Consider the following 27,740-nt stretch of genomic DNA (forward strand, 5'->3'; position numbering starts at 1 on the left):
GCAAGCTTTTTTAAAAAAAAAAGAAAGAAAGAAAGAAAAGAAAAAGCTTTTCCTGAGTTCACTATTCTTGACTTCCTGGGAATAATTTCACCTGATAAAAGCCATACAGAGCATTTGTAAGTTTTGGGTAATATTCTTTGCATTCTATACAGAGCATAATATTAGAAAAGGATATAGCGCTGTGTTAATTTTTTTACTTCTTCATTTGCAAGGTTCTGGAACATTATGAGGTTTTCACATTTGCATTGATCGTGTTTTTCTTCCAAAGGGCTTCCTGAGAAAGCAGATGGAAAGTGTTCACCTCTGTCATCCACCAAATGTCCAGACAAAATAATAGGACTAAATCAGCATATATAGGAAACCATGGTGAAAGACATGTTCCAATTTTCCACACAGCCAGATCCAGTGAAGTAAATATCAGGAAAGGGCTATATATGCTTCTAGCACTGGAATAGGCCTTAATTGTGGGTTAGTGTATAAGACTACTGGTTTTTTTTGTTGTTGTTGTTGTTTTGTTTTTTCAGTTCTCATTCTACTTAAGTTCTTCTCTTTTCCTCTTTCCTAGTTCCTTTAAGCCAAGTTTGTTGGCAAACTGAAATGCCTTATCAAATTGTAGTCATTATTTTACTTGGAATTACCTGAAGATTTTGTTGAGTGGAAAAGTTTTTGTGTAGACCGTGAAAGATTGTCTTCTTCAAATAGATATCTATGTTGCACTGCAAAATTAGAACAGGAAAGTAGGTCTCGGATATTTATGGTGACTGGCTCAGATTCTGTAAAGAGAAAGAAAAGTGAAGTCAAACCTGCTTAACACCATTATGGTCTAAAGTAGCCAGCAGCACAATAAGGCACTTGCTATTCCTACCACTTAGTTCCTGAGACATTGAGGCAAAATCTGTCAGCAGAGCTACTTGTTACCAAGTATGACTTAAAAGTATAGAGCAAATCTCTCCAGTCTGTTATAGGAAAAAAGGCCTCAGTTAACATAGTTTACTTTAATTTCTTTACATCTTTTATCAGAAGGGAAACCATGGCAGAAACACCCACCAAAGATTCTGAAAACATTTGTTTCAAAAAATTACCTGTTGGCTGGTGGACCCTCTTTGGCAGTTCCCCTGCTGGGGAGTCCTGTCTTCCATCAGAGTCTTCTAGAGCTGAGTGGAAAGAGGTGACCAAAAGGGATGACAGTTTTCCACACCCATGCACGTGCTCAAGGAAGCTGGTCTCAGACCAACTCCTTACCTACCTGCCATAACCCAGGTTTGGTTTGGTTTGGTTTTATTTGGTAATACCAGATTCCCAGAAAAACAGTTGTTTACTGTGATAATCTATGACCACTTTGGGGCAGTAGAGAAGCCTGCTCCCCTTAAATACAGCTTCTAAAGAATGCTCCCCCACCTTCTCCCAAAAAACAAAAAACTCATATCTAGAATGAAGGGTAGAAGAAATGGTTAAATTTGTTGAAGAATCAATTTGAAATACCAGCAACCCAACTCAAGGCATTTCAATGTGAACAAAATGGCCAAGAGGCAACACGTGATCTACTCACAGGAATCTGAAAGGCCTTCCCTCCCTGGTCCCCCTTCATCTCAGAGATTTTTCCTTTAGAGGATTAAGACACATCACTTAGACTGGATTTTTAAGGTGACTGAACCTAGGGCACGAGTGGAAGGAAAAATGGACAGAACTGCTGTGTGCAAGCCTACTTGGCACAATTAGTGGATTGGACAAAAGGATACAAAACAACATTTGAATTCGAAGGGGCAGTCTAATGTTCTGTACGCACCAGTAGTCCACGTAAAAAGGCATTCTTTAAATTTCCAACAGTGAGCTTGCAAGGACAACCATCCCTTTCCACTCCAAATTACAGGCATATTTTGAAATTGCATCTCTTCTCTCCTGGTTTATATAATGATTGTTTCCTGCTTACACGATCACTTTTCTAGGGTTTTGGTGAGGATTAAATATGCCAGAACCTCCGAACATTTATCACACCACTCTGCACAGAGCAAGTGCTCAAGCAGTGGTAGTTATCACTTTTGTCTTTCCCTCTCTTTTTTCTGTTCCCTTTTTGTGATTACTGATTCCAAGTACCACTGGCCCTGACCACCAGAAGGCACTTTCTTGAACATGCTGAAAGAATGGGTTGAGAAATCCTCTCTCAAGGGTTCATGCGGGCCTTTCCTAGATCTGCTATAGTACCTTCACAGATGCCTTTCTTGAGTTTTTCGCTTATCTCGCCCATTGTACTGAAGTCCTCCGCATAGAAGAGATGCTTGTCAGTGGGCTCAGAGGCAATCTCCTGTAGTTCTTCCTCAATGGCTTTTCCTACCCCAACAGCATACATAGTGATACCTAGGGAGCAGAACAGGTAAGAACGAAGTAGTTAGGGATGGGCATCTCCGATCTGGAAGTTGTGTGTACTACATCCAAAGTCAGCTAAATATTAAGTGATGTGATTGAGGGGTCCATACCAACACCTCTTTCTTTGTATTTTCCCACCAATTTGCCTTGGCCCTATGAACAAAAGAGAGGGACCCTAAAGAGAAGTGAGACATCTGGGAGAGGTTAGGGAGCTAAGGTACCCAAGATATTGCTCAGCTTTGGGGAGAGTTATTTAATAAATCTGCAACTTTTCCCTGAATTAGCCTTCTGGGTAAGTAGAAAAGAGCACCTATTATTGCTGGCTAAAATGGGAATCTCTTCTGGAAGAATTATAAGAAGCATGATAATTTTTGATCTTATAACCTAGTTTCTACTTCTCAAAGGTACAGAATAGGAACCTTAAGTGATGTAGGGCCAAGTGAAACTGCTTTCTGCCTGGTTTTTCTTGGGAGGACACAATCTTGCGAGCAGATAGTAAGCCGAAGAGGAGAATCTGCAAATCACTGGAAATCTCCCAGTCAAGAGAATCAACCTAAATGTCAACATTAGATTTCTTTTTTTGTTTTTTGGTATTTTACCACTGAGCTACATCCCCAGCCATTTTTTTTTTTGTTTTGAGAAAGGGTTTTGTTAAGTTGCTAAGGCTGAACTCAAACTTGCAATGCTGCCTCAGCCTCCCAAGTTGCTGGGATTACATGCATGCACCTGGCTCAACATTAGATTTCAAAACGGATATGAATTTGTTCCAAAAGCTTTTATAAAACATTAATCATTCTACTCCCTTCCCTCCTGTACTCTTCATTTGAAAGTAAAATACAACAAGAATTAAGCTCTGTTTTCAGCACTGATAATCTTATTCTGGCTAATTTATTATACAATATTTCTTAAATGCATGTAAAAGTGGTCCTGAGATGCAAGAGGTGAGAGTTGTGACTTGTTCTAAGTCTGTGTAACTTCAGCAGCCACGGTCAGCATATTTATCTAGGAGCCCAATGACTTTATATATAACTTCCTAAAAAGGGTAACTATTTTAAGATTGTGTTAACTATATATAGAAGTAATTAAATTCATGTGAGGATGTCACTTCTGATAAACCTTGTTTGAAAAACCAAACATCTCCTGCCACCTGCCTTTGGGTAATGTGTGGAGATTTGGGGGGCAAGTGTAAGATGAGTCTCAATGAGTCAAATGAAAGGGTTAATCATTGTTTCTAACCACATGCTTTGCCCAAATACATTTTAAGAATGCAGGCTCTAAAGGAGCCGATGGGTTAGACATTAATTCTAGTAATCAAGTCTAATGTGAACAGCCAGTTTTACAGTCCACCCAGATGATTCAGAGCTGGACACTTTTTCTGGCTCCCTCTCTCTTAGGCAAGGAAAAAAAGGAGTGGATAGTGCAGTAAGCAATGTCAATAAAATGGCCTCCTTCACAAAGAGAGTGGTTGAGATCAGTGTGAACCGGCCTTGCTATAGGAGGACTGGGGCTCACCAGTGCAGCTGGGAGCACTTTCACTACTGAGCAAGTGTTTGTCACACATCTTCTACATGCTGAGTCCCACCTAGGCACTGGGCCCACAAAGTCTTGGGCGAGGCAGTGTTCTGTGCATCCCATTTATCCCATCAGGGGACCTGCTGTGCCCTCAGAAGTACTTACAGGAGGTGGCTTGCAAGCACACAGCTTCACAACCTCAAGTTTCCTCATCTTCCCAGAGGAATCCACACCCTTCATTATAAACTGTCTCTACCAATCATCCTAGCTTCTGGGTTGTCTTTTGCCAAGGGCCACACTCTTCTACACTTCACATCTACACAACTGAAGAAACGCTCAAGTCCCTGCCTGCATTATACATGAGATCAGGAAAACCTCAAGAGAAGAGACTGAGCTTTACTGAGCAACAATAGCTTACTCATCATCACCTTCCCCAACATTTTGATTTTCTCAAAAGCTAACTATGCTTCCTGCAAATACAAAAGTATTCTCTATCCTAAGGTGACTGCACTTTTCAGAGCATTGGTATTTTTAAAAATGTATGTAGATGAACACATTTTTTAAATAAGCTCTTCAGATGCTTCTAAAGCAACAATCCCAGTGCAGTCCCAGTGCACTGTTGTATGTTTGTCTGTGTTACATAGCAAGTACAGGGTGAGTCTATCTGGAGCTCACAGATTGGGTAGTAAATCACATTACTGGGTGTGGGCTGGGTAGACTCCCAGCATGGGAGACTCTCATACTTCTTGAACATTTTAACACCTCTGGGATCCCATTAAGGTCTCTAGGTGGCAGTTTGGTAAAGGTATGTGATGGTGGTTGTCAGGAAGCCTTACTGAAATCAAGAAATTTCAATGTAATGGCCAGCTGTGACCACGTAGAATTTAAGAAACTTGAAACCTGAGTGGTGTAAAGCATCTCCATTCTGATTACCGTTGGCCTTGGCTTTGCTGGCCCACTCGGAGACGTCATCCTGAGCCCGTCCATCTGTGAATACGATGGCTACCCTGGGCACCCGGGTGGAGAGGGGCCTGGCCCCTTCGACTTGGGTGAAGCTTCTCTCGAACATGTGTTTCAGGGCCAGCCCTGTCATAGAGCCCTTGCCCATGTACTTCACGTGGGCCACAGCTTTCTTCATGTCTTTGGCTGAGTTGAAGTTTCTCAGGGTAAACTCTGTGCGGACCTGCGTGGAGTACTGGAGCAGCCCCACGCGAGCTGCTTTGGGAGAAACTGCCAAGGAATCTATAATTCCAGTGACAAACTGCTTCACGATCTCAAAATTCTCTTCTCCAAGGCTCTTGGATCCATCGATCACAAAGACCAGGTCAATTGGGCCTTCAGTGCACCCTATAGGAACAAAAGGAAAACTGATCTGGTTAAATAATTAAAAATCATTTATGTAGAAGCATAGGAATTGTGCTGTAAATGGAGACATGACTACTTCGGAGAACCACCTTAGTTTTTATTTTTTATTTTATTTTATTTTATTTTTTGCAGTGCTGGGGATAGAACCCAGGGCCTTGCACATGCAAAGCAAGCACTCTACCAACTGAGCTATCTCCCCAGCCCCACCTTGGTTTTTAGTTAGACAATACACAGGACACGGAGCTCCAGTTGTGCAATCAGTTAGCGCGTGGTACTTATAAGACAAGGACAGACAAGAAGTGTTGGGAATGTCACAAGCGACAATTACGTTCACATATACCTTTATGTTTGGCTTGTCAAATCGCTAAAAATAGTGATTTTCATAAGCAAAAACACACAGTCCCACATTGTACCCTGATGGGTGACAGCCAGGTCTGAGAGACACTGTGTAAGGGTCTGACTACACCCTGGCCATTCCTATCACTTCATGCTGGGAGGATGACATCACACAAGTGCTGTCATGCTGAGTGACAAAGGAGAAGGAGAGTCTTAAAATACTGCTCAGTCATCATTTCTTCCAAGAATGGTTTCCTAGTAACCCAGATTGCATTAGCTACTCTCTGAATACCCGTAATACTATCAATTTACTCAACCAAAAATTTATTGAGTATTTGCCTTGTGCAAAACAGCAGACACAGCAGGATTGTGGTTGTGACAAAGACAAAATGTCTGGTGCCGAGTTGCTTAGAGTCCAACATGCTCCATGTAGCATTCCACGTTGAACAATAATTTTGAATTACATGCCTGTCTCCTCCTTTAGTCTGTGAGTTCTTCCTCAGTAGGAGCTGCATTTCATTCATTTCTGTGCCCCTAATGCCTGGCACACAATAGGTGTTCAATATATGTTGACTGACAGAATGAAAGAATGAGTCAGTGTCTGTTGGGTAGTGGGTTGCACACCCTACTGATCTGTTAAAACTTAGAAATGAAGCTCACTGTGAATTCTGTATCTACACACCAAAGATTTTTGAGCAATGCAGATGGTTGACAGTAAAAGAGAGAAAAACTTTTATGTGAATACTTAAGCAATTTGGGTATGGGGAGGGTTTTGTTGTTGATGTTATTTAGGACTGCAGAAGAAAAAAATTTGCAGATCCCAAATGGATGAGCTCATTTCAAACAGACTACTGTATATTATTATAACATTCTCTTTTATATATCAAGCTGTTGTCTAATCTTTCAAAGTGAAGCACAACAATACCAGCAGTAAAGACACATTTCTGTGCCTGGCTGGTATAACATGCTAATGTAATAGTGTATGTGTGGACCTTGGGGAGTGGGGGGTTGGGGTTCTTCTCTTTCTCCATTAAGTGCTTGTCTTCGTTACTCAACCTATTGATTCTTTATTAGCAAAAGAGGAAAAGTCTAATTCAAAGCTTCATTTATATTCATAACTTGTTTTCTGAGTCAACCAGAAAAAGACTCAGCTGGCATGCACATGCCTCTCCAGCAGATTTCAGAAATACTGGTGCAATTTACCAGCAGCAAAAATTCCTTTCTGCTCCTCCCTTTGTACCCTTTTCTTACAGAACAGAACAAGTGCTTGCAGCCTCCACCGAGGACTACACAGAAGGCTTCTCAGAGAGACAGGAATGCCAGGGAGAGTGGAAAAGCATCAGGGCGAGAAGCACCCAGATCCTTCTTTGCTTTCAGTCCCACTTGCTGGGTACTTGTTTGCAGGATGGTCAGTCATACTTTCTTTGCATTTTCTTTTTGGTAGTTAATTTGTGACTGTACTAGAAGAGTGATTTGCTTTCAGAACATAATTTTCACAGGGTTCTAGAATTTCAGGGTTGGATAAGACCTTAGCAGGTCATCTACTCTAGGCCTGCTGTGGCCTGAACCCCATCCCACCCCCTGCCGCCTCTCTCTCTCTTTTTTTTTTTGTAGTAGTAAATGGACAGCATGACTTTATTTTGTTTCATTTTTATGTGGTGCTAAGGATCAAACCCAGTGCCTCACACACGCTAGGCAAGCACTCTGCCACTGAGCTACAGCCCCAGCCCTGAACCCCTCTCTTGATGAGAACTCATTACCCCACCACCGAAACCCTGTCTTCAGACTACTTTGCTTGTGATGACTGCCACAGTAATCATTCACTGAGCACTTTCTGTATACCAGCACTGGAACACAGGGTCTCATGTATTCCTCATTCTAGCTCTGTGGGCTGGAATCCTCATTTTACAGATGAGGAAACTGAGACTGAGAGAAGTTAAATAATTTGACCAAGGTCACACACATAGTACGAGTGGGCATTCTACCCCAAAGTTCACTCTCTGAACTAAATGCATCTTCCCCAATAGAAAGTTTCTTTGTCCTCATGCTGAGCTGTAGCTTCTCGCTCATGTCTGTCCCTGGAGTAGGGGTGTCAGCTAAATCATGAACAAGGAGATAGTTATTTTGGTGTTTGAATGGTAACTCATATCTTTTTATTTTCTATAAAGTTTCCCAGTTTCATCCTTTATTTATTGCTAGATATGGAACTGAATTCCCTCACCATGGTGCTTATTTTTTCTGTCATGTTTATCTTATTCCTTTAAATTTTCTGAAAAACAATATATGTGCATGGGAAAAAACTCGAAAATTTCAAAAGGACATATATATGTATGTTAGAGTCTTTCACAACATACAGCAAAGGTAACATAATAAAAACTATTGATTCCTATACTTTTTTCATTTATAATATCTCAGCAGTATATCTAGAGCTTTGTAAGAGCTACATCAAATCCTAGTGTATAGATGTACCATAATTTATTTAACCCAGGGATTGAACCTAGGAGTGCTTAACCACTGAGCCACATTCCCCATTTCTATTTTGAGACAGGTCTCACTAAGTTGCTTAGGGCCTCACTAAATTGCTGAGACTGGCCTCGAACCTGCAATACTTGAGCCTTAGCCTCCCGAGTTGCTAGGATTATAGGCATACTTCCCATATCCAGCCCTTAATGAAACTCTTAAGAGTGGACATTTAGCTTTTTTCCAGTTTGCTTGCTGCTACAAGTAATGCTGTACAAAATATTCATATGTATATGCCTTGGTGAACACATGCACATCTGTAGGATTAATTCCTAGAGGTAGAACTGCATTTAAAATATGCTAAATTGCCCTCCTAACAGTTGTACTAATTCAGACATCCACTGATCTGTTTATAATTGCCTTTTACAACCTACCTTTGCCAACATAGGAACCATCACACTTTGTGAAATCTGATAACTAATAGGTTAAAAAAAAAGTATCGTAGTTGTAATCTCTTAATATGTATTTTCCCTGTTTTCTTTTATGATCTTTAGGTTGCATGCCATGTTTAAAAAGAGCTTCTCTGGGATTATCAAATAATTCTCTCAAGACTTCCTTTGCTGTTTGGTGGTTTTATTTATTTATGTTCCAAACTTTGATCCATCTCATCTCTCTTTTCCTAAAGTACCATTCACAGAACTAGCAGAGTCCTACCTCTCCCAGCCAGATACTTTTCCTCAGCCAAAGATCACTCTAGCCTTTGGCTGATAATGAACTGTCGGCTAAGACCGAAAGTGCTTTCGCAGGTGCTGCTACAGTTACACCCATCCCCACTCTGGGCACACACACGCTTCTTTATGGGGGAAGCAGAGGTGCCTGAAAATACTCCAAAAAGCAGATGCTCCAAAACCAAGAGAAAGCAGAGCCAAGTTCTCATCACTTACTCTTGCACCGCCTTCCATCCTCAGCTAGAACAAATCCCTCTGAGCACTTGCAGATGTAGGAATTGCCACTGTTGACACAAATGTGTTCACAGCCGTGATGGGTGGATTTGCAGACGTCCTTCCCTGAGGAAAATATGGGGAGGTGCAGAGACGAGCTGGCATGAACAGTCACATGAGGAGAGGGTGAGGAAATAAACCACTTGAAAAAAATAAATCTGTGCAAATCCACTTTATGGCATCGTTTTTAGTCTCACACTTGGATAGGCCAAGATCAGAGAGAAGATCCTCCCAGGAAAATCCAGTTCCCAGAAGTCTGAATGGAAAGACAGGTGACTGGGTGTCTTAGATTTACTATCAAATTGGAATTGTTTGATGAGTGAGTTTTAACTTCTGATTTCTCTCCATGGAGATCCTAAATGCTCCATTTTTTTTTTTAATCTAATGAACATTGTCATGTGTGAGGTTATTCTGAAATTTTAAAATAGTTACAGCCCTTTGATTCTCACCACCTCCTGGGAAGGGAGAAAGGTGGGGATAGTTCTACCCAAGGGATAAATGAAGAAATGGATCCCCAAAGAGTTTCACTGAGCTGCCTGAGGTCATTCAGCAAGCCAGTGTCCCAGCTGAGGCAGTGTCTCCTGAGTCCTCCTCGGTTGATCCATAGCATATAACCCTTTGACTCTTTCCTGTCATTAGCCCTTTAAAAGGAGAAGCCCGACACAAAATTGGAATCAACAACTACAGAGCCCTTTAGGAAACAGGAATGGTGGGATATGACTTAGTGATCAAATTCCAGAGGTAGAAGCTGTGCCCTGTGCAAAACAGCTCAACTTACTGAGCAATCAGTGTGCTGAGTGAATAGATGGTGCGTGTATATGTGTGTGTGTGTGTGTGTGTGTGTGTGTGTGTGTGTGTGGTGGTGGTGGTGGTGGCGGGAGGTATTATGCACATGTTCACAGAAGTAAAAGCAGGAACAAATGGATCAGGCAGACATAATGGGCAGAAGTGCGGACATGGTCTCCAAAGAAGGGAAACTTCAGTGTGAGCTAATACCCAGGATGCTGGGGAGATGCCTACAGTCGGGCCAGGGCTCCACGGCCTGTGAGGAGCTGGTTGTCCACACAACTTGTTGCTACGGGTAGGAGCCCTCTTCCTGAGGCAAGAATGAGGGCAATGAGTTCCACCCCAACCCAGCTGTGTTGACATGGGGAATGCTTCTACAGGAAATCCCCCCAAATCATCCTCAAAAGCAAATGGACTGACTTTGCCTTACCTAAGAAAGGACCCTTCTGTCCACCGAGCACAGTGTTACCAAATCAAGTAGACATTGTTAAAACCCGACAAGGGCTGCCTGTAATCCCAGTGGCTGGGCAGGTTGAGACAGGAGGATCAAGAGTTCAAAGCCAGCCTCAGCAACCAGCAAGGGCCTAAGTAACTTAGTGAGACCCTGGCTCAAAATAAAAAATAAAAAGGGCTGGGGATGTGGCTCAATGGTGAAGTGCCCCTGGGTTCAATCCCTGGTACCACAAAAAACAAACACAAAAAAGGAAGACTAACAGCCAGAATCTCATGGTGGAGACAAATACCTGCTGGGTGCTCTTCTAATGCCTCATTGAGTTAGTGTGTCCTCATCTCTCTCTTCCTCGAGGATTGTGATGGCTACTTTCATGTGCCATCTTAGCTAGGGTTTATTAGCAGGTCTTTTGGTCAAACACCAGTCTAAATGTTACTGTGAAGGTAATTTTTAGATGACACTGATATTTAAATTGGTAGACTGAGTAAAGCAGACTACCCTCCACAATGTGGGTGGGCTTCATCCAATCAGTTGAAGATCTTAAGAGAAAAAGACTAAGGTTCCCTGAGAGAGAGAAGATTCTGCATCCAGACTACCTTCAGACCCTGGTTGCAACATCCGCTCTTCCTGGGTCTCCCAGCCTGCTCTGCGTACATCATACTTGCCATCCCCCACACTCCCATGAGCCTATTCCTTCCGTCAGTCTCTCTTCTTCCTTCCCCTCCTGTCTCCCTCACACGCAATTGTCTGTTTCTTTTGAGAACCTAATACACTTTCTAGCTAAACTCTAAGAGTCTGTTCTAAGTCATCTATAGAAGCAAATGATAGAAAGAACAGATTTTTCAAAAACCCACAAAAAACTCCCTCAGCCCCTCTCTCACCCTTTACCCTTACTTATAAATTCTGCAGAGAAGAAAAAAGAACTGTAATTATCCTTTGGTCCTTATAGTGATTGCTGGTAGAGATTCTAATTCTTCCCGATGACTAGCAGGCACTGTGCTGGACTCTGGGCATCCACACATTGATAGTGGGAAAGGCTGACAGCCGAGAGAAGGAGAGAAGCAGAGAGCCTGACAACTCAGGATCCACTTAGAAGTTCCCAAAGAACCAAGGTCTGAATGACCCAATCTCTAGCCGAACACTTTGAGAGCAACCAAGACAGGAACTTCTATGCGTGACACTGGTTAAATTTTCTTAAAAGGCAGATTTTAAAGATTAAATGAAGATCTGTAGCTGCCTGAGTACCACAGATGGGGAAGCTCGCCATCCCGAGGCTACTTACTTCTGCAGCGCTTCCCATCCTCCGCCAGCCTGAACCCCTCCAAGCACCTGCAGATGTACGATTCCTCACTGCTCACACAAATGTGCTCGCAGCCATGGTCCCCATCTTGGCAGACGTCTTTCCCTGAGGAAGGCAGAGCCAGTTAAAACAACTGCACCAACAATATTTTACATTGTCTTGTATGATCCAGCCCTCTCAGCCACTGTACCCCAGAGCCACTTGAGCAGATGGTAAAATGGGGGGAAGAAGTTTAGGGGCTTTCATTTGGGCTAACTCTTCAAAGTTTCTCACTGTCATCACCTTCATCCTTTGCCAGCACCTACTTCAGTGTCTTACTGCAATGCAGTCCATCATGAGCTTTCTGCAGACGTTGCTTCTGATACCCGAATGGAAACACTGTTGGTCTGATTACTTAGGAGATTAAACTTCAATTTAGATTAGCAGCACTGAAATCTAATTTTGGCTTCATCCCTGACATAATATATGACTTAGGAGAATCACTTAACCTCCTGGAGTCTCAGCTTTCCTGTCTGAAAAATGAGAGTAATAATTCCAGTTACTCATCTTTTCTTCAAATAATGTCAACCAAGTTGCTCTCTGGAAAGGGCTTCGAGAAGCTGGAGGAAGAAATGACTGATAGGGATGGGAATCATCTGTCCAGGGTTATACCACCCCCTTTGATCATACCAAGATGTGTTTGGAGATTTATACCAGTAGTTAAGGTACTCTAGTGCTATTTGTCCTGGTCATGCCCTGTGTCATGCCATGCTCTGCTTTCCAAAACAAGAATGACCTCAAGACAAGGTGGCCTCCATGAGGGATGTGTGCTACCAGAAATGACAACAACAACAAATTTATTAAAGATAGATAAGCAGGGCGGGCTGGGTTGTGGCTCAGTGGTACGGTGCTTGCCTAGCATGTGTGAGGCACTGGGTTCAATCCTCAGCTCTGCATAAAAATAAATAAATAGAATAAAAGTATTGTGTCCATCAACAGTTAAAAATATTTTTAAAAAAAGATAAATAAGCAGAGGCTCAGAGAAGTTAAACAACTTTCCCAGCTAATAAATGACAGAGAAAAAAATAGATTAAGAGTTAGGGATGTAGCTCAGAGGTAGAGTGCCTTACATGCACAAATGCACAAGGCCTGGAGGCCTGGGGTTTAATCTCCACCACCACCAAAAAAAAAAAAAAAAAAAAAAAAATTAAATCTTGGATTTCTTTTTCTTTTTTTTAATTTTCACTGGGGATGGAACCCAGGACACTTAAATAGTAAGTCACATCCCTGACTCATTTTTACATTTTATTTAGAGTCAGGGTCTCACTGAGTTGCTTAGGGCCTTCCTAAGTTGCTGAGGCTGGCTTTAAACTGACAATCCTCCTGCCTCAGCCTCCTGAGCTACTGGGATTACAGGCGTGTGCCACCACACCAAGTTTAAACTTGGATTTCTTGACTGTACATCTTTTCACAAGAGGACACTGCTAAAGCACTTGTTATGCTTTGGATCTTAAATGTCCCTCCTAAAGTTCATGTGTTGAAGGTTTGGTCTCCAGCTGATGATGCTGTCTGGGGGTGGTGGAACCTTGAAGTAGGTTATTAGGAGTGTGACCTTGAAGGGTACATTGGGACCCTAGTCCTTTCCTCTCTCTGCGTGAGCAGCTTTGCCTCACCGTGGGCTCCTCACCATGATGCTCTTTCTTATCACAGGCCTAAAAACAATGGAGCCAACTGACATGGACTGAAACCTCTGAAACCAAGAGACAAAATAAATCTTTCCTCCTTTTAAGTTGTTTATCCTCAGGTATTTTGTCACAGTGACAGAAAGCTGACTAACACACTTCTCTTTTTTGCCACAGAGCATATAATAAGCAACTTCAGTTACAGCTCTGGCAGTGATTTCTTTTTTTCCTCACTTGTTCATATTTCTTTGATAGACTTACTCACTTACTTAGGTGCTGGGAATTGAATCCAGAACCTCATGCATGCTAAACACATGCTCTACACTGAGCCATAACCCCAGTCCTAGACTTTATTTTTCAGAACAGTTTTAGATTTACAGAAAAATTGAAAAACAGTACAGATGATTCCCATATGCCCCACAACCAGTTTATTATTAACATCTTAAATTATGATGGCATAGTTTTTATGATAAATGAACCCACATGAATACATTAGTATTAACTAAAGTCCATAGTTTATTTACATTCACTTAGTGTTTACCTAGTATCCTTTTTCTGTTTTAGGATCCACAGTGGATCCTAAAACAGAAACACAGTGGATCCTGGAGGATCCCACAGTGACTTTTGAAAGTAACTCATTTATATGGAGATCAAAACAGTGGATTGCATGCAGCAGTCTGACTCAGAGTGATGTGAGCCAACACCAGTAAAACTTACTTTTGCAGGTTTTCCCATCATCACGGAGTATATACCCTTCAAAGCACTGGCACACAAATGAGTCTTCACTGCTTACACACGAATGTTCACAACCGTGGTCCCCCAAAGCACAAGAGTCCAGTTCTGAGAATCAAATTGGAATTGCAGAAACAGAAGAAAATGATTCAGACATTAATAACTTATTCATTCATAAAACACATTGCAGACACCTCCAATTAAAACAGTCCCTTTTCCCACAGTGCACATTTCAGAACAGAATGTGTGACTATGAGCAAAAATGCTTTTTTAAAAATATTTTTTAAGATGTTGATAGACCTTTATTTCATTCACTTATTTGTATGTGGTGCTGAGAATCAAACCCAGTGCCTCACACATAGTAGGCAAGTGCTCTACCACTGAGCCACAACTCCAGCCCGAGCAAAAATTCTTAATATATACAGCGCACATGCAAACAAAAAAATATGATTATCTCCACAGGAAAAATGAACAAACAATACGAAAAGACAGTTTACAAAATGAGAGATATACATGGCCTAGAAATATTAGAAAATAAGTGTAACTTCAATGGCTATCCTATAATACCAACTTGTTTACTTTTCTATGTAAGCATCTTTGACTCACACTTAGGTAATCCATTCATTCATTTATTCAGTCAGCAAACAGGGGTACTAGGCTCTGGGGGTAGAATAATGAATACAACAGAGTTTCTGCTTTGGGGAGGCTTTATGCCTGGTAGTGGGCATCAGTGGAAAGTGTAGGTGGGTTGTGTGGAAGACCAATAGACAAACACGTGTGTGATATCTCTATCAGGAGGGGGAAAGTGCTCTAGAGAAAAAGCAGGATATAGAGAGGGGCTGGTAGGTCAGGGCTTGCCATTTTACATGTAGCCAGATAAGAGGACACTGAGCAGAGCCCTGAAGAAGGAGAGGAAGTGAGGGGTGGTACCTGGGAAAGAGCATCGCCAGCAGGGAAGAAGAGCATTTGCACAGTGCAGAGCCAGGAGCAAGCTTAGCACATTGTGGGAAAGGCAAGGAGACCAGTGTGACCCCAGGGCAAGGGAGGGAGGTCAGGGAGGGCAGAGCATGTGGGATTCACAGTCGGGGCAGGTCTGAGCGAGAAGCACAGTCACTGGAGCAGTGGAGTGACAAGTCATGACTTCCTTTGGAAAGGACTGATCTGCCTGTAATGGAGTGTGGGTGAGGATGGTGGCGAGCGGAGCCCTGGGAATGGCCAATGGCAGTCATCCTGGCGGCCTAGACCAGACTGGTGAGAAGTGGTCAGGCTTGGCTATGCTTCGAAGGCAGAGCCTCTATTTGCTGATGGATTGACAGTGCATATTTTCACATGGAGGGGGCAGAAGAGTCAAGGATGACTCCAAGGCTGCCGGATCCAGCCATTGAAAGATGACATTGCTATCTATATGACTGGGAGGTTTCTGGAGAACCAGAAGATTGGTGCACCTGTTAAAACCAGGCTGATATTTTAAAATCCTGATGCTGAGGACAGTGACTTTTTATAAGAAACACACAAATTTCAGAGAGTTAACTCAATCCTTTCAGAGTGAGTAGCGTTTCTACATGGATATGCTTTGAAGTCATTAAGTAAAGGCTCCAAATCACATGTTGACTTTTATAATTAAGCACGAACCATATATATATTTTTTTGTCAAGCATTTTTGCTCCAAATCACATGATGACTTTTATAATTAAGCACGAACCATATACTTTTTTTTTTTTTTGTCAAGCATTTTTGCAGTATTTCTCCTTGGAGGGGCATCCTCAGAACCACCCTGGGGGTTGGTTAAGGCAGAGACTCTTATTTTCACTTACCACCGAGGAAAAATAAAGTTTGGGAAAGCAGATACAGGCTTGCCAAGACCGATTGTTATTAAGTGGAAGAACCAAACTAAAAATGTTATCTTATGATAATAAATCTCATGTTTTTCCCGACTATATTGCATTGGTATATTCTAAAGTAAGCTTTCCAGTGAGAGAGGAATTGTGCCTGTCTTTTCTCTGGGCAGAAGTGCTGCCAAAATCTGTGAACAATGGGAAAATGTTGTTAACTGAATTTATAACGGCAGAAGAGATTCAAAACAGAGTCGGAGTCCCTCGTTTGCTCTGGACACGACTTACTTCTCTGGGCACATTCTGAATTCATTATTAATGCAGAACATTTCCCCCACGGCTTAGGGTAGTTCCTCACGTAGTGGAAAGTACAATTGAATGATCCATAACACAGATGGCTGGCTGACTTGCGGTGGAGGCAAGCTTCCCGCACCCCCCCCATGCATTTATAATAAGAATACTCTATTTTCCAAGGTAATAAAATAGCTCTAGTTCTTCCAGGCCAGCTGGCCCTGCCAAACCATAATCCAGACAGACCCCTCTGAGCATGCCCTTCCTTCCCGGAGCTTCCCTGTACTCTGCCTTCTTAGCTTCAGCTCAGTTATTCCTCTTGAAGAGCGGTGGAGCCTCCCCCAACAGGTCCAAGGGCCGCTGAAGCCCAGGCTTTCCTGAGCCTGGTGACCCCAGTCTGCATCTAGCAGATGGGTACTACTTTCCCTTATCAGGGGCAGCAGAGGGAGAAGCCATGTGCCCACGGAGCACGTCTTCACCCTTGGTTATAGGCCAAGGAGCTCCCAGGCTGGTTGCTCGGTTCTCCTGGGCTTTCAGACTAGTAGCTCTTCGGAATTATTTTAAAAATATTTTTTTGTTAATAAAAATATTTTTTTTATTTTTTTTATTTTTATTTTTAATTTATTCATATGTGGTGCTGAGGATCAAACCCAGTGCCTCGCACACGCCAGCAAGTGCTCTACCATTGAGCTGCAGCCCCAGCCCCTGTTGGGAATTTTTGTTGTGGGCATGCTTTAAAAGCATGTGGAGAGGCCTAGGGGGTACAGCTTAGAGGCAGAGCACTTGCCTAAAGTGCACAAAGCCCTGGATTTGATCCCCAGCACCCACCCTCCTGCCCGCCGCCACCATCCCCTCAGAGCACCTGATTAAGAGAGTAGAGAGGGTGAGTTCTCACTCTCAGACAATCAGAATCTCCTGCAGAGACAATTGTTTAAGGCATAACAGGCACACAGGCACACAGTTCCAAAGTCAAATTTACTAAAAGGCATATTTCCGGACTGTCTGGCAGTACCTACCAAAGTTCCAAAATGCACCTTTAACCTAGTAGCTTCACTTCTGGAACTCTCTCCTACAGATACCCTTGCATCATGTGAAGGGATGTTTCCCAAGGCATTTGTGGTAACACTGTTTGTAATAGTGAAAACGGGAAATAGTCCAAGGGCCCAGCAACAGGGGACGGACTCAGTAAATATTCCAAGTAACAGAACATTATGTAGCTACAAAAAGAACATGTGATGACAATAAGAGATCTCTAGAAAATAGTATTGAGGGGAGAAAAAGCTAGAATAGGGTACATAGTACAGTATTTTGTTTGTGTATAAGAAAAAAAGAAGAAAATACATATTTGTATTTGCTTTTATTCACCTAAAGAAGCCCTGGAAGTTTTAATAAATTAATAGAAAATGGTGTCACATAGCTGTCTATTCCTGTGTGACAAGTTGTTTCCAAATTTTGCAATTTAAATATGTGTGGCATGGTGGCACATGCCAAGAATCCCAGCTACTTGGGAAGCTGAGGCAGGAGGAGTGTAAACTCAAGGCCAGCCTGGGCAACATAGTGAGATCCTGTCTCAAAATTTAAAAAGGTTCTGAGTGTTTTTAAACCCTAGCATAAAAAACAAATAATGTCTTGCACAGTTTCTGATAGTTTGGAATCTGGGAGTGGCTAAGTTGCTTCTAGCCTCAGGTCTCTCCCAGGCTGCAGGTCTCTCAAGTCTTATGGGAGATGGAGACTCTGCTTCCAGCCTCACTCATGTATTCTCACTGGCTGTTCGCAGGAGGTTTCAGTTCCTCACCATGTGGGTTTTCCCACAGGGCTACTCATGGCATGGCTTCCACCCCTGTAAATGATCAAAGAAGTGGGAGAGAGAACCCAAGACAGAAGACATGCATAGCTTAGTTTGAGAAATGACCTTGTTCTTGCCATATGTTATTGGTCACACAGACAAACAGTGAGGATGGGACTGTACAAATGTGTGAATACCAGGAGTGGAATCACCAGTGGGCACCATAGTTATCGATAGCATAGTTATTGATAGGAGGTAGAGGGAGGGAAGTGATGGAAAGACAAGACAGGGAGCAAACTTCTTAACATTTTTTTTTGTATTGTTTTGGATTTTGAACCATGTAAACTTCTTATTTATTCTAAAAGTAAATAAAATGTAAACAAAAATTAATTCTATGGGAAACAAAGGGGTTTGAGTCAAAATACTCTGACTTTCAACATCCAACATCATGGGAGAAAATCTTTACCATCTGCACCTCAGAAAGAGCATTGATTCCAGGATATACAAAGAACTCAAAAAACTTGACATCAAAAAATAAATAAGGGGCTGGGGATACAGCTCAGTTGGTAGAGTGCTTGCCTTGCATGCACAAGGCCCTGGATTCAATCCCCAGCTCCACAAAAATAAATAAACAACCCAATCAATAAATGGGCAAAGGAACTGAATAGGCACTTCACAGACGAATAAATATAAATGGTCAACAAATACATGAAAAAATGTTCAACATCTCCAGCAATCAGAGAAATGTAAATAAAAACTGCACTGAGATTCCATCTCACTCCAGTCAGAATGGCAATTATCAAGAATACAAGTAACAATAAATGTTGGTGAGGATTTGAGGGACAGGGTACACTCACACATTGCTGGCGAGACAGCAAATTGGTGCAATCACGCGAAAGCGGTGTGGAGATTCCTCAGAACACCTGAACCAGAACCAACATTTGACCCATTTATCCCACTCCTTGGTTTTACCTCAAGAACTTAAAATCAGCATACTACAGTGACACAGCCACATCAATGTTTACAAGCAGCTCAACTCACAATAGCTAAGCTATGGAACCAACCTAGGTGCTCTTCAACAGATGAATGAATAAAGAAAATGTGGTATGTATACAAAATAGAATATTACTTAGTCATAAACAAAAGAATGGAATTATAGCATTTGCCAGTAAATGGATGGAACTGGAGATAATTATGCTAAGTGAAATAAGTCAATTCCCCAAAACCAAAGACTGAATGTTCTCTCTCATATATGGATGCTAACACACAATAAGGGAGTAGGGTGAAGAATAGAAGTTCAGTGGATTAGACAAAGGGGAATGAAGGGAAAGAAGCGGGAATGGGAACAGGAAAGACAGTAGAATGAATGGGACATAACTTTGCTATGTTCATATATGAATACACAACCAGTGAAACTCCACATCATGTACAATCACAAGAATAGGATCCGAAGTTATACTTCATGTATGTATAATATGTCAAAATATATTCTACTATATGTATTTGTAAAAAGAATAAATAAAAAAATCCAACATTATCATTTTTAAAGATTGCATTGTAATTCATTTAACCAGTCTCTTAATTGATAGACATTTAGGTGGTTCCTAGTCTTTTGCTATTATAAACACTATTGAAATGAATATTTTCGCACATATAGTTTTGCATACAACATGAAGATATATCCGAAAAATACACCCCAAAGTGGACTTGCCTGGCTAGAGTCTGAACATTAAAAACTGATAAATATTTCTAAGGTATTCTTCAAAGAAATTATTTCAATCTCTACTCCCACCAACAATATGAGAGATAGTCTGTCATGGTTTCCAACTCAGGGTGTCTGAGGTACTGTCTGAGTCTTTGAATTTTTTAAAAAATCCCACTAATGATTCTGTTAAACCCCAAGGGGTAAGATGTTCCCAGTGGACCCAAAACTTATATTTAGTGACCTTCTCGAGTGCCCCAATTATTCTGCCTCTACCAAAAGCCCTCATCTTTCTCTTGGGCTGTTACATCAACTACTAGCTGGCCTCCACATCTCAACTTTGAGCCTCTCTAGTCGGTCCTCCCCATGGAGGCTTGGGTGTTCTTTGTAAGATGCAAATCTGCTCACATCACTCTTCCCCCTGCCTAAGATCCTTGAATGCTTCCTGAGTTCCAATAAGACAGAAAATCCTCGGCAGGGCTGGTATGAACTGCCTTCCAGCCTCACCCCCCAACCCTGTTCCCTTGGCTTTAGAGTTTCACACAGGCTTTCCCCTCCCTAGAAGGCTCTTTCTCCTCCACTGTCTCCTCTCCTGAGTCACCTCTTACTCTTCTTCCAGCTCACTACCCTAGTTTCTCCATAAAGGTCTCAAAGTTCCAAGTGTTTGGCCTATTTGGTTAGTATCAAGTTGTAGTTGAACATCTATTTATGTGATTTGGGGTAGTTTGTGTCCACTCCCCAGGGGGCTATGTTATGGCTTAGATATGAGGTGTCTCCCCTTGAAAGCTCATGTATAAGACAATGCAAGAAGGTTCAGAGGTGAAATGATTAGATTATGAGTCTTAACTTAATCAGTAGATTAATCCACTGATATGGACTAGCTGGGTGGTAACGATAGGCAGGTAGAATGTGGTCACCAGGGGCATGCCTTTGGGGGTTGTATTTTTCCTCTGAGCAGAACTCTCTCTCTCTCTCTCTCTCTCTCTCTCTCTCTGCTTATTGATTGACAAGTCTTCCACCATGATATGATGATCTGCCTAAACCTTGGGCCCAGAGATATGAATCAACCGACCATATTCTGAATTTCTGAAAACCTGAGCCAAAATAAACTTTTCCTCCTCTAATTGTTCTTGTCAGGTCTTTTGGTCACGGTGACGCAAAAGCTGACTAAAACAGGCTCTGACTACGTGGGCTATGATGCCCTGACAGACCACAGACTCTATTTGTCCTTCTCTCCATCCCCAGAATAGAAAAGGAAATAGAGAATAGAGAAGGCCTGGCACACAACAGCCCCCAGGAAAGATGTGTTGAATAAAAGAAAACGTTTCTTCAATTTTCTACTCCAAAACCAAGGGTAATTAAGTCCAGGTCACAGGGTTTTGTGCAGATGTTCCCAGTGAAATTCCATGGGGTGTGGATGCTGGCGGTCAGCTGGGGGCCCCACTCTTTCCCACACAACAGCCTTGCAGAATGCACAATTCTCATTTATTCAGCAAAATGTTCAGTTTCTGCATGCTGGGGACATTCTGGGTCACTTACAAATTCAGAGAACCACATGTAGAAAATGAGAGACGGCCAGAGGTGCCCTAGGTCCCAATGCTTTCTACCAAGTCTGGAAACAAACTTGAGGTCAGTTTCTCCACAAATACTCCCCTGTGAGACAGTGCTTGAGGGGTTCCCTACCAGGTGGAGGAAGAGAACCACCATCTCACTACCATGGGAGTCCTCAGCCTGGGGACGATGGTGGGCACTCCGAGGATGGCTACATGCATTCAGCAAGTGTTTCTGGAACACTTACCCCATGCCAGGTACTATTTTTATTTGGGAACTGGAAGGGATCTTGGAAATGCATTGGTCCAGCCACCCCGCCACCCCGCTTTCTAAATCACAGGTTTATTGAAGGCTGCTACTGGCCAGGTGTTGTACTACAGTTAGGTGATGCTGGGGCTCAGTGTCTGGAGCTGGCAGGTAAGCATTTCCACTCACCTCATGGGTGGGAGAGGCAGGGCTAACAGAGTTCATCTCTCCTGTATCCGCCATTTTGATGCACCCTCTTCTCCTCAATTGCTCCCCTTAGTCACTAAGGCGCTGAGCACCAGAGGCTGCCCGGTCACATTCCTGGCTTAAAGACTGCAGCACTACACCTGGTCCTTTCAATGTAGCTGGGGCTCTGCAGTCCATGTAACGTGCCACTATGATGGTCCAGAGCAGGCCAGGGTAACAGCGGTTGGGTAAGAGTGACCTGAGATTTTAGCAAAAGAGCTGCTGGGCCAGAGAGGCTGCTGGGGGTGAGTGTGAAGTGTCTGGTGCTAAATCCCAACAGCTGAATACCACTGAAGGTTTCAAAACCCTTCCACTGCTGTTCTCTTACTGTGATCCATGAGGTAGCTATTATCCCCTTAAGAGATGAGGAAGCTGAGACTCAGAGAGGGCAAGTTCTTGGTCCATCTGCTCATTGCCTGCTCCTTGGCCCAGGGGTCTTCAGGGGAGCTGAAAGTCGGGGTTGGCCCACTCAAAAAGCAGAAGGTGGCCTCTGGGTCTTGCTCACTGAGTTTGTGATACAAAGTGCAATTCCTATCACGCTAAGTACCATGCCAGTGACTGCTCGTTCTCCGCCAATATCTTCTCCACGGACTTTCCCAACAGTCAGCGTGAAGACAATGGCCAGAGAGTTACAGCTGGGCACAGCTAGGGTCAGATATGTTGATGCCAGGGTGAAGTAGTAAAGGGAGCCACACTGGTTGGGGAGAAAGGGCACCAGGTACTCAAAGTTCAAGAAAAGGTTCTTCATCTCCTGGAGCAACTGCTGGACCCAGGTCCGCTCATGAACCTGCTGAAGGCCAGCGGAGGCCTCTTCAGCAGAGGCTGCGTGCCACCCAACAGAGTGGCCACCTCGCCAGAGCCAGCACCTGCCCCAGAGACGCCGCCATGGCAACACCGTTCTCCAGCCCCGTTTTATTAGAAATGAGAAAACTGACGGTCAGGGAACGGAGTGACTTTTCCGAGGCCCCTGAATCTACATGGGTGACTCGTCCTGGCTATACTAGGGGTAGAAGGGAGAGTAGACCACAAATCTATCAATTCCGTATTTCCTGGTCCAGCTGCACATCCTCTGGTCATCCTGCACAACAGGTCTGCTGAGACCACCTGGTAGATTCCCAGGAGATAAGCTAAAAGTTTGCTCAAGGGAGGCCTGTTTCCAGAAAGCTTCCTGTAACTCTCAGCACTCTAGGTAATGTGTCCTACCTGTGTCTGATGGCTCCCTCTTGCAATACTCAGTACTGAGTACTCGAATGCTCATCTCCCTGCAGTGCATACCTGGACCCTGGGTCTGCACGTGCTGGTCAGTTCTTCTACTCCACCTCTGGTTAACTTCTCCACGCAATCTCTAGTGTTGGATTAAATGCCTTTCTCTAGACCTGGGGAAGGTCCCCTGCTTCAGGCTCCTATGGTGCTTCTCCTACACACATTTCTAATTCTCACTGCCCGAATAGATGCTATGTCTTTAACATCCCTCCTCCCAGAGAAACTTTAAACTTGAACAGGGCAGAAAATGAATCCAGGGCAGAAAACAAATCCGTGTCAATATCAGGGGTCTCCAGCAATGAGCACACTGCAGGTGCACAGGTGCACTTGTAGAGAATAAAAATTTTAAAAACCAGCCAGGCAGAGTGGCATACATCTGTAATCCCAGTGGGTCGGGAGGCTGAGGCAGGAGGATCTCATGTTCAAAGTCAGCCCCAGCAACTTAGTGAGGCCCTAAGCAACTCAGTGAGACCCTGTCTCTAAACAAAATGCCAAAAAGGGCTGGGGATGTGGCTCAGGGGGTAAGCACCCCTGGGTTCAATCCCTAGTGCCAAAAAACAAAAGAAAAGAATAAAATACCAAGAGCTTAAGAAAGTACCCAGACTCCAGTTCAGAGAGGGGAGTGAGACAGGCTCAATTAGGAACCATGACTTAAGTGGAACAGGTAAGGGGGCTTACAAGAGGTCTTAGGAGATGGGAAGAAAACATTTGCCAAAGAACAGATCCTCTTCCTTTCCCACATGAGGAGGCAGCTCACACTTTTAAATTAAAGCCAAATTCTGCAATTTGTGATCAGGATAATGCAGGTTTCAGGTCGTAGCTCAGGTTTTTGGGGTTGACGCACACTGCTGCCCACATCTGGATTACACATCTGGTGAGTTTCACAGGTCTGTGGGGCAGCAATTGTGGGGCCACATGTTCCATGCACTAGCACCTCTGGTGACGACAGACCCTGGCTCTGGGCTCCAGCTCAATCCCAGAGGGAGACGGCCCCGGCGGCCACCTGCCAAGAAGGTAACCAAAGGCCAATGGATGGCATGACTGCTTCCTGGCTTTTCTTATGATAAAACTAGGAGCAGCCAATCCTTTGCTACCTCTGTATGAACTTTTCTCAGACTGAGAAGCAGCTAAACTGAGATGTCCTTTTTTGTGAGCATCTCACAATGGACAAAAGATCTGAAACCAGAGGACCCAGGTTCTAGTCCTGGTTCTGCTACTGACCCCCAGACAGCTTGGGGCCATCAGTTTCCTCCCTGTGCTTGCTTCCCACAAAAACAAGGGAAGGCCTCTAACGTTCCTTCTGTAGTATCAAGCCTATACACAAGGGTGAGGGAGATCCTCCTCCCTCACCCCTGCTTCCTACTGAACTGTGGTCTATGCCCAAACTCCCGTGCTGAGGTCCTAACCCCGGATGCAGTGGTATTTGGAGGAGGCACCTTTAGAAGGTGCTTAGACTTAGACGAGGAGATGAGGCCAGGGTTCAGTTCCAGTGGGATTAGTGCCCTAATACCATGTAAGAGCTCACTTTTTCTCTTCTTTGCCCACACTTTTCTGCCCACTGACATGTGAGGACACGACCAGAGATGCTGGCTGTCTGCAGGAAAGGAGGAACGCTCTCACCACGACCTGACCATGCTGGCACCCTGATCTCAGACTTCCAGACTCCAGAACTGTGAGAAATACATTTCTGTGGTTAAGAAACAATACCCTGTCTGTGGCATTTTGTCATGGCAGCCTGAGAAGACTAAGACACTCCCATACTTGCTCAGGGCTGCATCAGCCCTGAAAGGCCAAGCGAGGTGCCTCAGGCCTAAACAAGCCTTTGCAGATCAGCCTGTGGGAGCTGTACTGGGAGTATGGCCAACCAAATCCCTAGGGCCCTGCGGCTTGGGCTTAGATCTCCATTACCATCCTCCACAGCCAGAGGGAGGGTCTCCCCTAGGGCAGCCCATGGACTCCAGAGTCCACCCCCTTCCAGCATGGTGGATTTCTAGAGCCTCTCCAAGGAAGGCAGGCTTGGACCTGAGAGATGGGCCTCCAGGAAGCAATTCAGGGAGCTTCCTCTGGCCTCCCCTCAGTGCTGGGCAGTCTGATGGTGAGGAGTTCAGATCCTAGCAAGAGCACTTATGTTATGGGTTTGCATCACTCTACAAGTTCATAAAGCATTCTGATGAATTGCTCTCCCTGTGCCACAGGTGCCCGGGAGGCAGCGGGGTGGGGATGGGGGTGGGGTGGGGAGAGACAAACTGACAGGAATGATCACTTCTAGTTTACAGATGAGCAATCAGACCCAGAGGGCCAACTACCTTGCCCAGGGTAAAAGTGAGGGCCAACTACCTTGCCCAGGGTCCCAGTTCAATACTCTTTATGTTCTGCCATGCTATTTCTCAGATGTCTGCAGAGAGCCACAGGTGAGGCTAGGTAGGAGAGCAGGCAGGGAGGTCTCTACTGAGTTTGTGATGGGAGGAGGAGAGTCTCACTCAGTGGGTGAGGAGGGCGAAGAAGTTCCCAACTCAGGGCTATCACTGGTGATGGTGACACTGGGTTTCCATGGTAGGGTTGGGTAGGGAGACAGAATAGACTGGAAGGTACAGGGTCTGCTCAGAGAACAGACTTGCCACTGTGGCTGAAACACAGGAAGGCAGTGCTAACGAGGTAAAGGAGGGGATCTTCCATACAGCCAAATCAAGGCATGCAATTGGAAATTCATCCCAGAAGACAGTGGGGAGTCACTGAAGGTTATTGAGCAGGTAGTGAACCATGTACCAGGGTCAGGGGTTGAAAGACAGCTGGTCTTTCTGTCTGTTCACTTGCCCACCTGTTTCACTTTATTAAGTCCTTGGGAACTCTGACTCCAGATGAGTCTGAGCCTTCCAATCTCTAATCTCAAAGGCCAATAGGCTATGCACTCCATGCACATCCGGTCCATGGAGTCTTTCTTGGTGCTGGGAGGCCCTTGTACAAAGTCTATCTCAGGGAAACTCCTAGTAAAAGGCGGGGGGACCTCTCAGCTGCAGCTGGTAGAAGAGACCACCCCACTGCCCTCCCCAAGTCTGAATATTCAGAGCTTGGGGGTCAGAGGGCTGACAGGAAGGAAGGACAGGCTTCACTCCAAACCCAGAGAGCCAAGGTACCCACAGGGGTCTGAGGACCATAGTATCCACTTCTACCCAAGGGCCCAAGGACTTAGGCCTTAGTTCCATGTTTCAGAGAACTTTCTGAAAGGCTAGTGGAGGGCTCTTCAGCTGGGGTTGACCTGCTGTCAAGGGTCTGAGTGGAAGCTGCCTTTATAAAGGACAAGGCGGCTCTCGGCTATGGAGACAGGTCAATCCCAGCTGGCTCCCATCCACTGCCCAGCCATCTTTACCAAAAAGGCATAGCCATGTCATCTGTCTCTAGGTCACCTGGCATAGGGCTGGGGAACAGACATCCCCATCCCCATCAGCTGTGCCACAGTGAAAACCTAGCCCACCATTAGAGGACAGGGCAGTCAGACCGGATCATTCCAAAGCAGGTGGAAAGTCTGCCATCAGGGGAACCTCTGGTGGATAAAGCGTCTCTCCTGTGCTGCTCCCGAGGACAGTGCTAACCCACATGATTATCACATGAGTTCTCATTTGGATCCAACCATATGTAAGCATCAAAATTCACTTTTAATTACTCATATGGATGATGTCACTGTGCTATAAGTTATGAACACACGTTAAATAAGAAAATGGGCAACATTTCAAAGTGGTGAAGGCAGAACACAGATGTGGGGAAGGCAAGAGATTGAAAGAAGGGGCGGCACGTGCCTGGAAGGGTCTGTGAGGATTTTTTAGAAGTCCTGCAACCATCTTATGCTCAGCCCTTGATGATCACAGAGGAGGACAATGAAGGGCATGCATCATCTAAGATTATGGTGGGGAATTAAGCCCACAAATCCCCTGTGTCGGCCTTTGGCCTGCAGTCAAGTCAAGATGCTCTTTCACACACTCACCCTTTTCTACACCCCCAGTGCCCAGTCCCTCCCTGAGCTGGCTGTGGTAGCAGTCTGGGAGGCAACTAGGCAGGAAGCCACACGCAAGCCATGACACGGAGAACCCATTTACCGAGATCCAAGACTCTATCCCGGACTGCATGGGCAGACATGCCTCGCTCTGCTGGCAGCTCCTCTGCCCTTGTGAATGGATGATACAAAAAGGTGGATACAGTTGTGGCCACAATTGTACTAGTGTTCAAGGACCTTGGCCTTATAATCAGAAAGACCAGAAGGACAGGGGAGGGTAAATCATGGTTCTTTCTCTCCATTTTTTATTGCTTTTCTCAAAATGACCATTTTTTCAATTCATTGTCATGGTCCACTTGGAAAGGGGACGGCAGGACAGCAAACCAGTTGCATCCTTGAGTGAAGGAGAAAAGGCTATCTGGGATCATGAATATATACATATTTTTAAAATGGAGACAGGGGTTAGGAGCAGCAGCAGGGAAACATGTACCCAGGCAACATCACTGCTAACCCCTCCATATGCTGTGAGACCATCAGGGAGGGGACAAAGCGTTTCTCAGGAGCCTCTCCTCCTCCCAGAACTGACTGGGCCCACACAGAGCAGAGTGCAAACCCCCACTTCATAGCGGGGAACCTTGGTCTCTTTCCTTAATCTGAGCTGCAGTTTCCTCATCTGTCCGAGAAAAGACAATGCACGAGCCAGCACAGTGCTCAGAGTGCAGCCAGCTGGCAGCCAGCAGGTGGCCCACATTATTATTCATGTGCAAGGCTGGCTGGCTGTGGGTGGAGCAGAGAAAGCATCTCAGTCCATTTTCTGTTGCTATATAACTGAATACTGCAGAATGAAAGATTAGAAGGGACAGAGGT

The 27,740-nt window shown here is 44.2% G+C and overlaps 1 protein-coding gene and 1 pseudogene across 2 annotated transcripts in view; both read right to left on the minus strand.

Annotated features, from left to right (window-relative positions):
* Positions 1–27,740, minus strand: part of Matn2 (matrilin 2) — a 144,776-nt gene that overhangs the window by 5,170 nt on the left and 111,866 nt on the right. The window contains exons 11-18 of one of the 2 annotated variants that reach the window (XM_047555740.1): positions 13,954–14,076; positions 11,558–11,680; positions 8,982–9,104; positions 4,810–5,223; positions 2,203–2,355; positions 1,083–1,154; positions 639–716; positions 176–274 (exon numbers count right to left, since the gene is read on the minus strand). In XM_047555740.1, the coding sequence (XP_047411696.1) occupies positions 176–274; positions 639–716; positions 1,083–1,154; positions 2,203–2,355; positions 4,810–5,223; positions 8,982–9,104; positions 11,558–11,680; positions 13,954–14,076 (1,185 nt within the window). Of the gene's footprint in view, positions 1–175; positions 275–638; positions 774–1,082; positions 1,155–2,202; positions 2,356–4,809; positions 5,224–8,981; positions 9,105–11,557; positions 11,681–13,953; positions 14,077–27,740 lie in introns of both variants that reach the window. The other variant, XM_047555731.1, reaches the window with a different exon arrangement.
* LOC124988072 (transmembrane protein 234-like) lies at positions 22,092–22,509 on the minus strand (annotated as a pseudogene).

This window comes from Sciurus carolinensis, chromosome 1 (assembly GCF_902686445.1).
Source record: "Sciurus carolinensis chromosome 1, mSciCar1.2, whole genome shotgun sequence".
Lineage (NCBI taxonomy): Eukaryota > Metazoa > Chordata > Mammalia > Rodentia > Sciuridae > Sciurus > Sciurus carolinensis.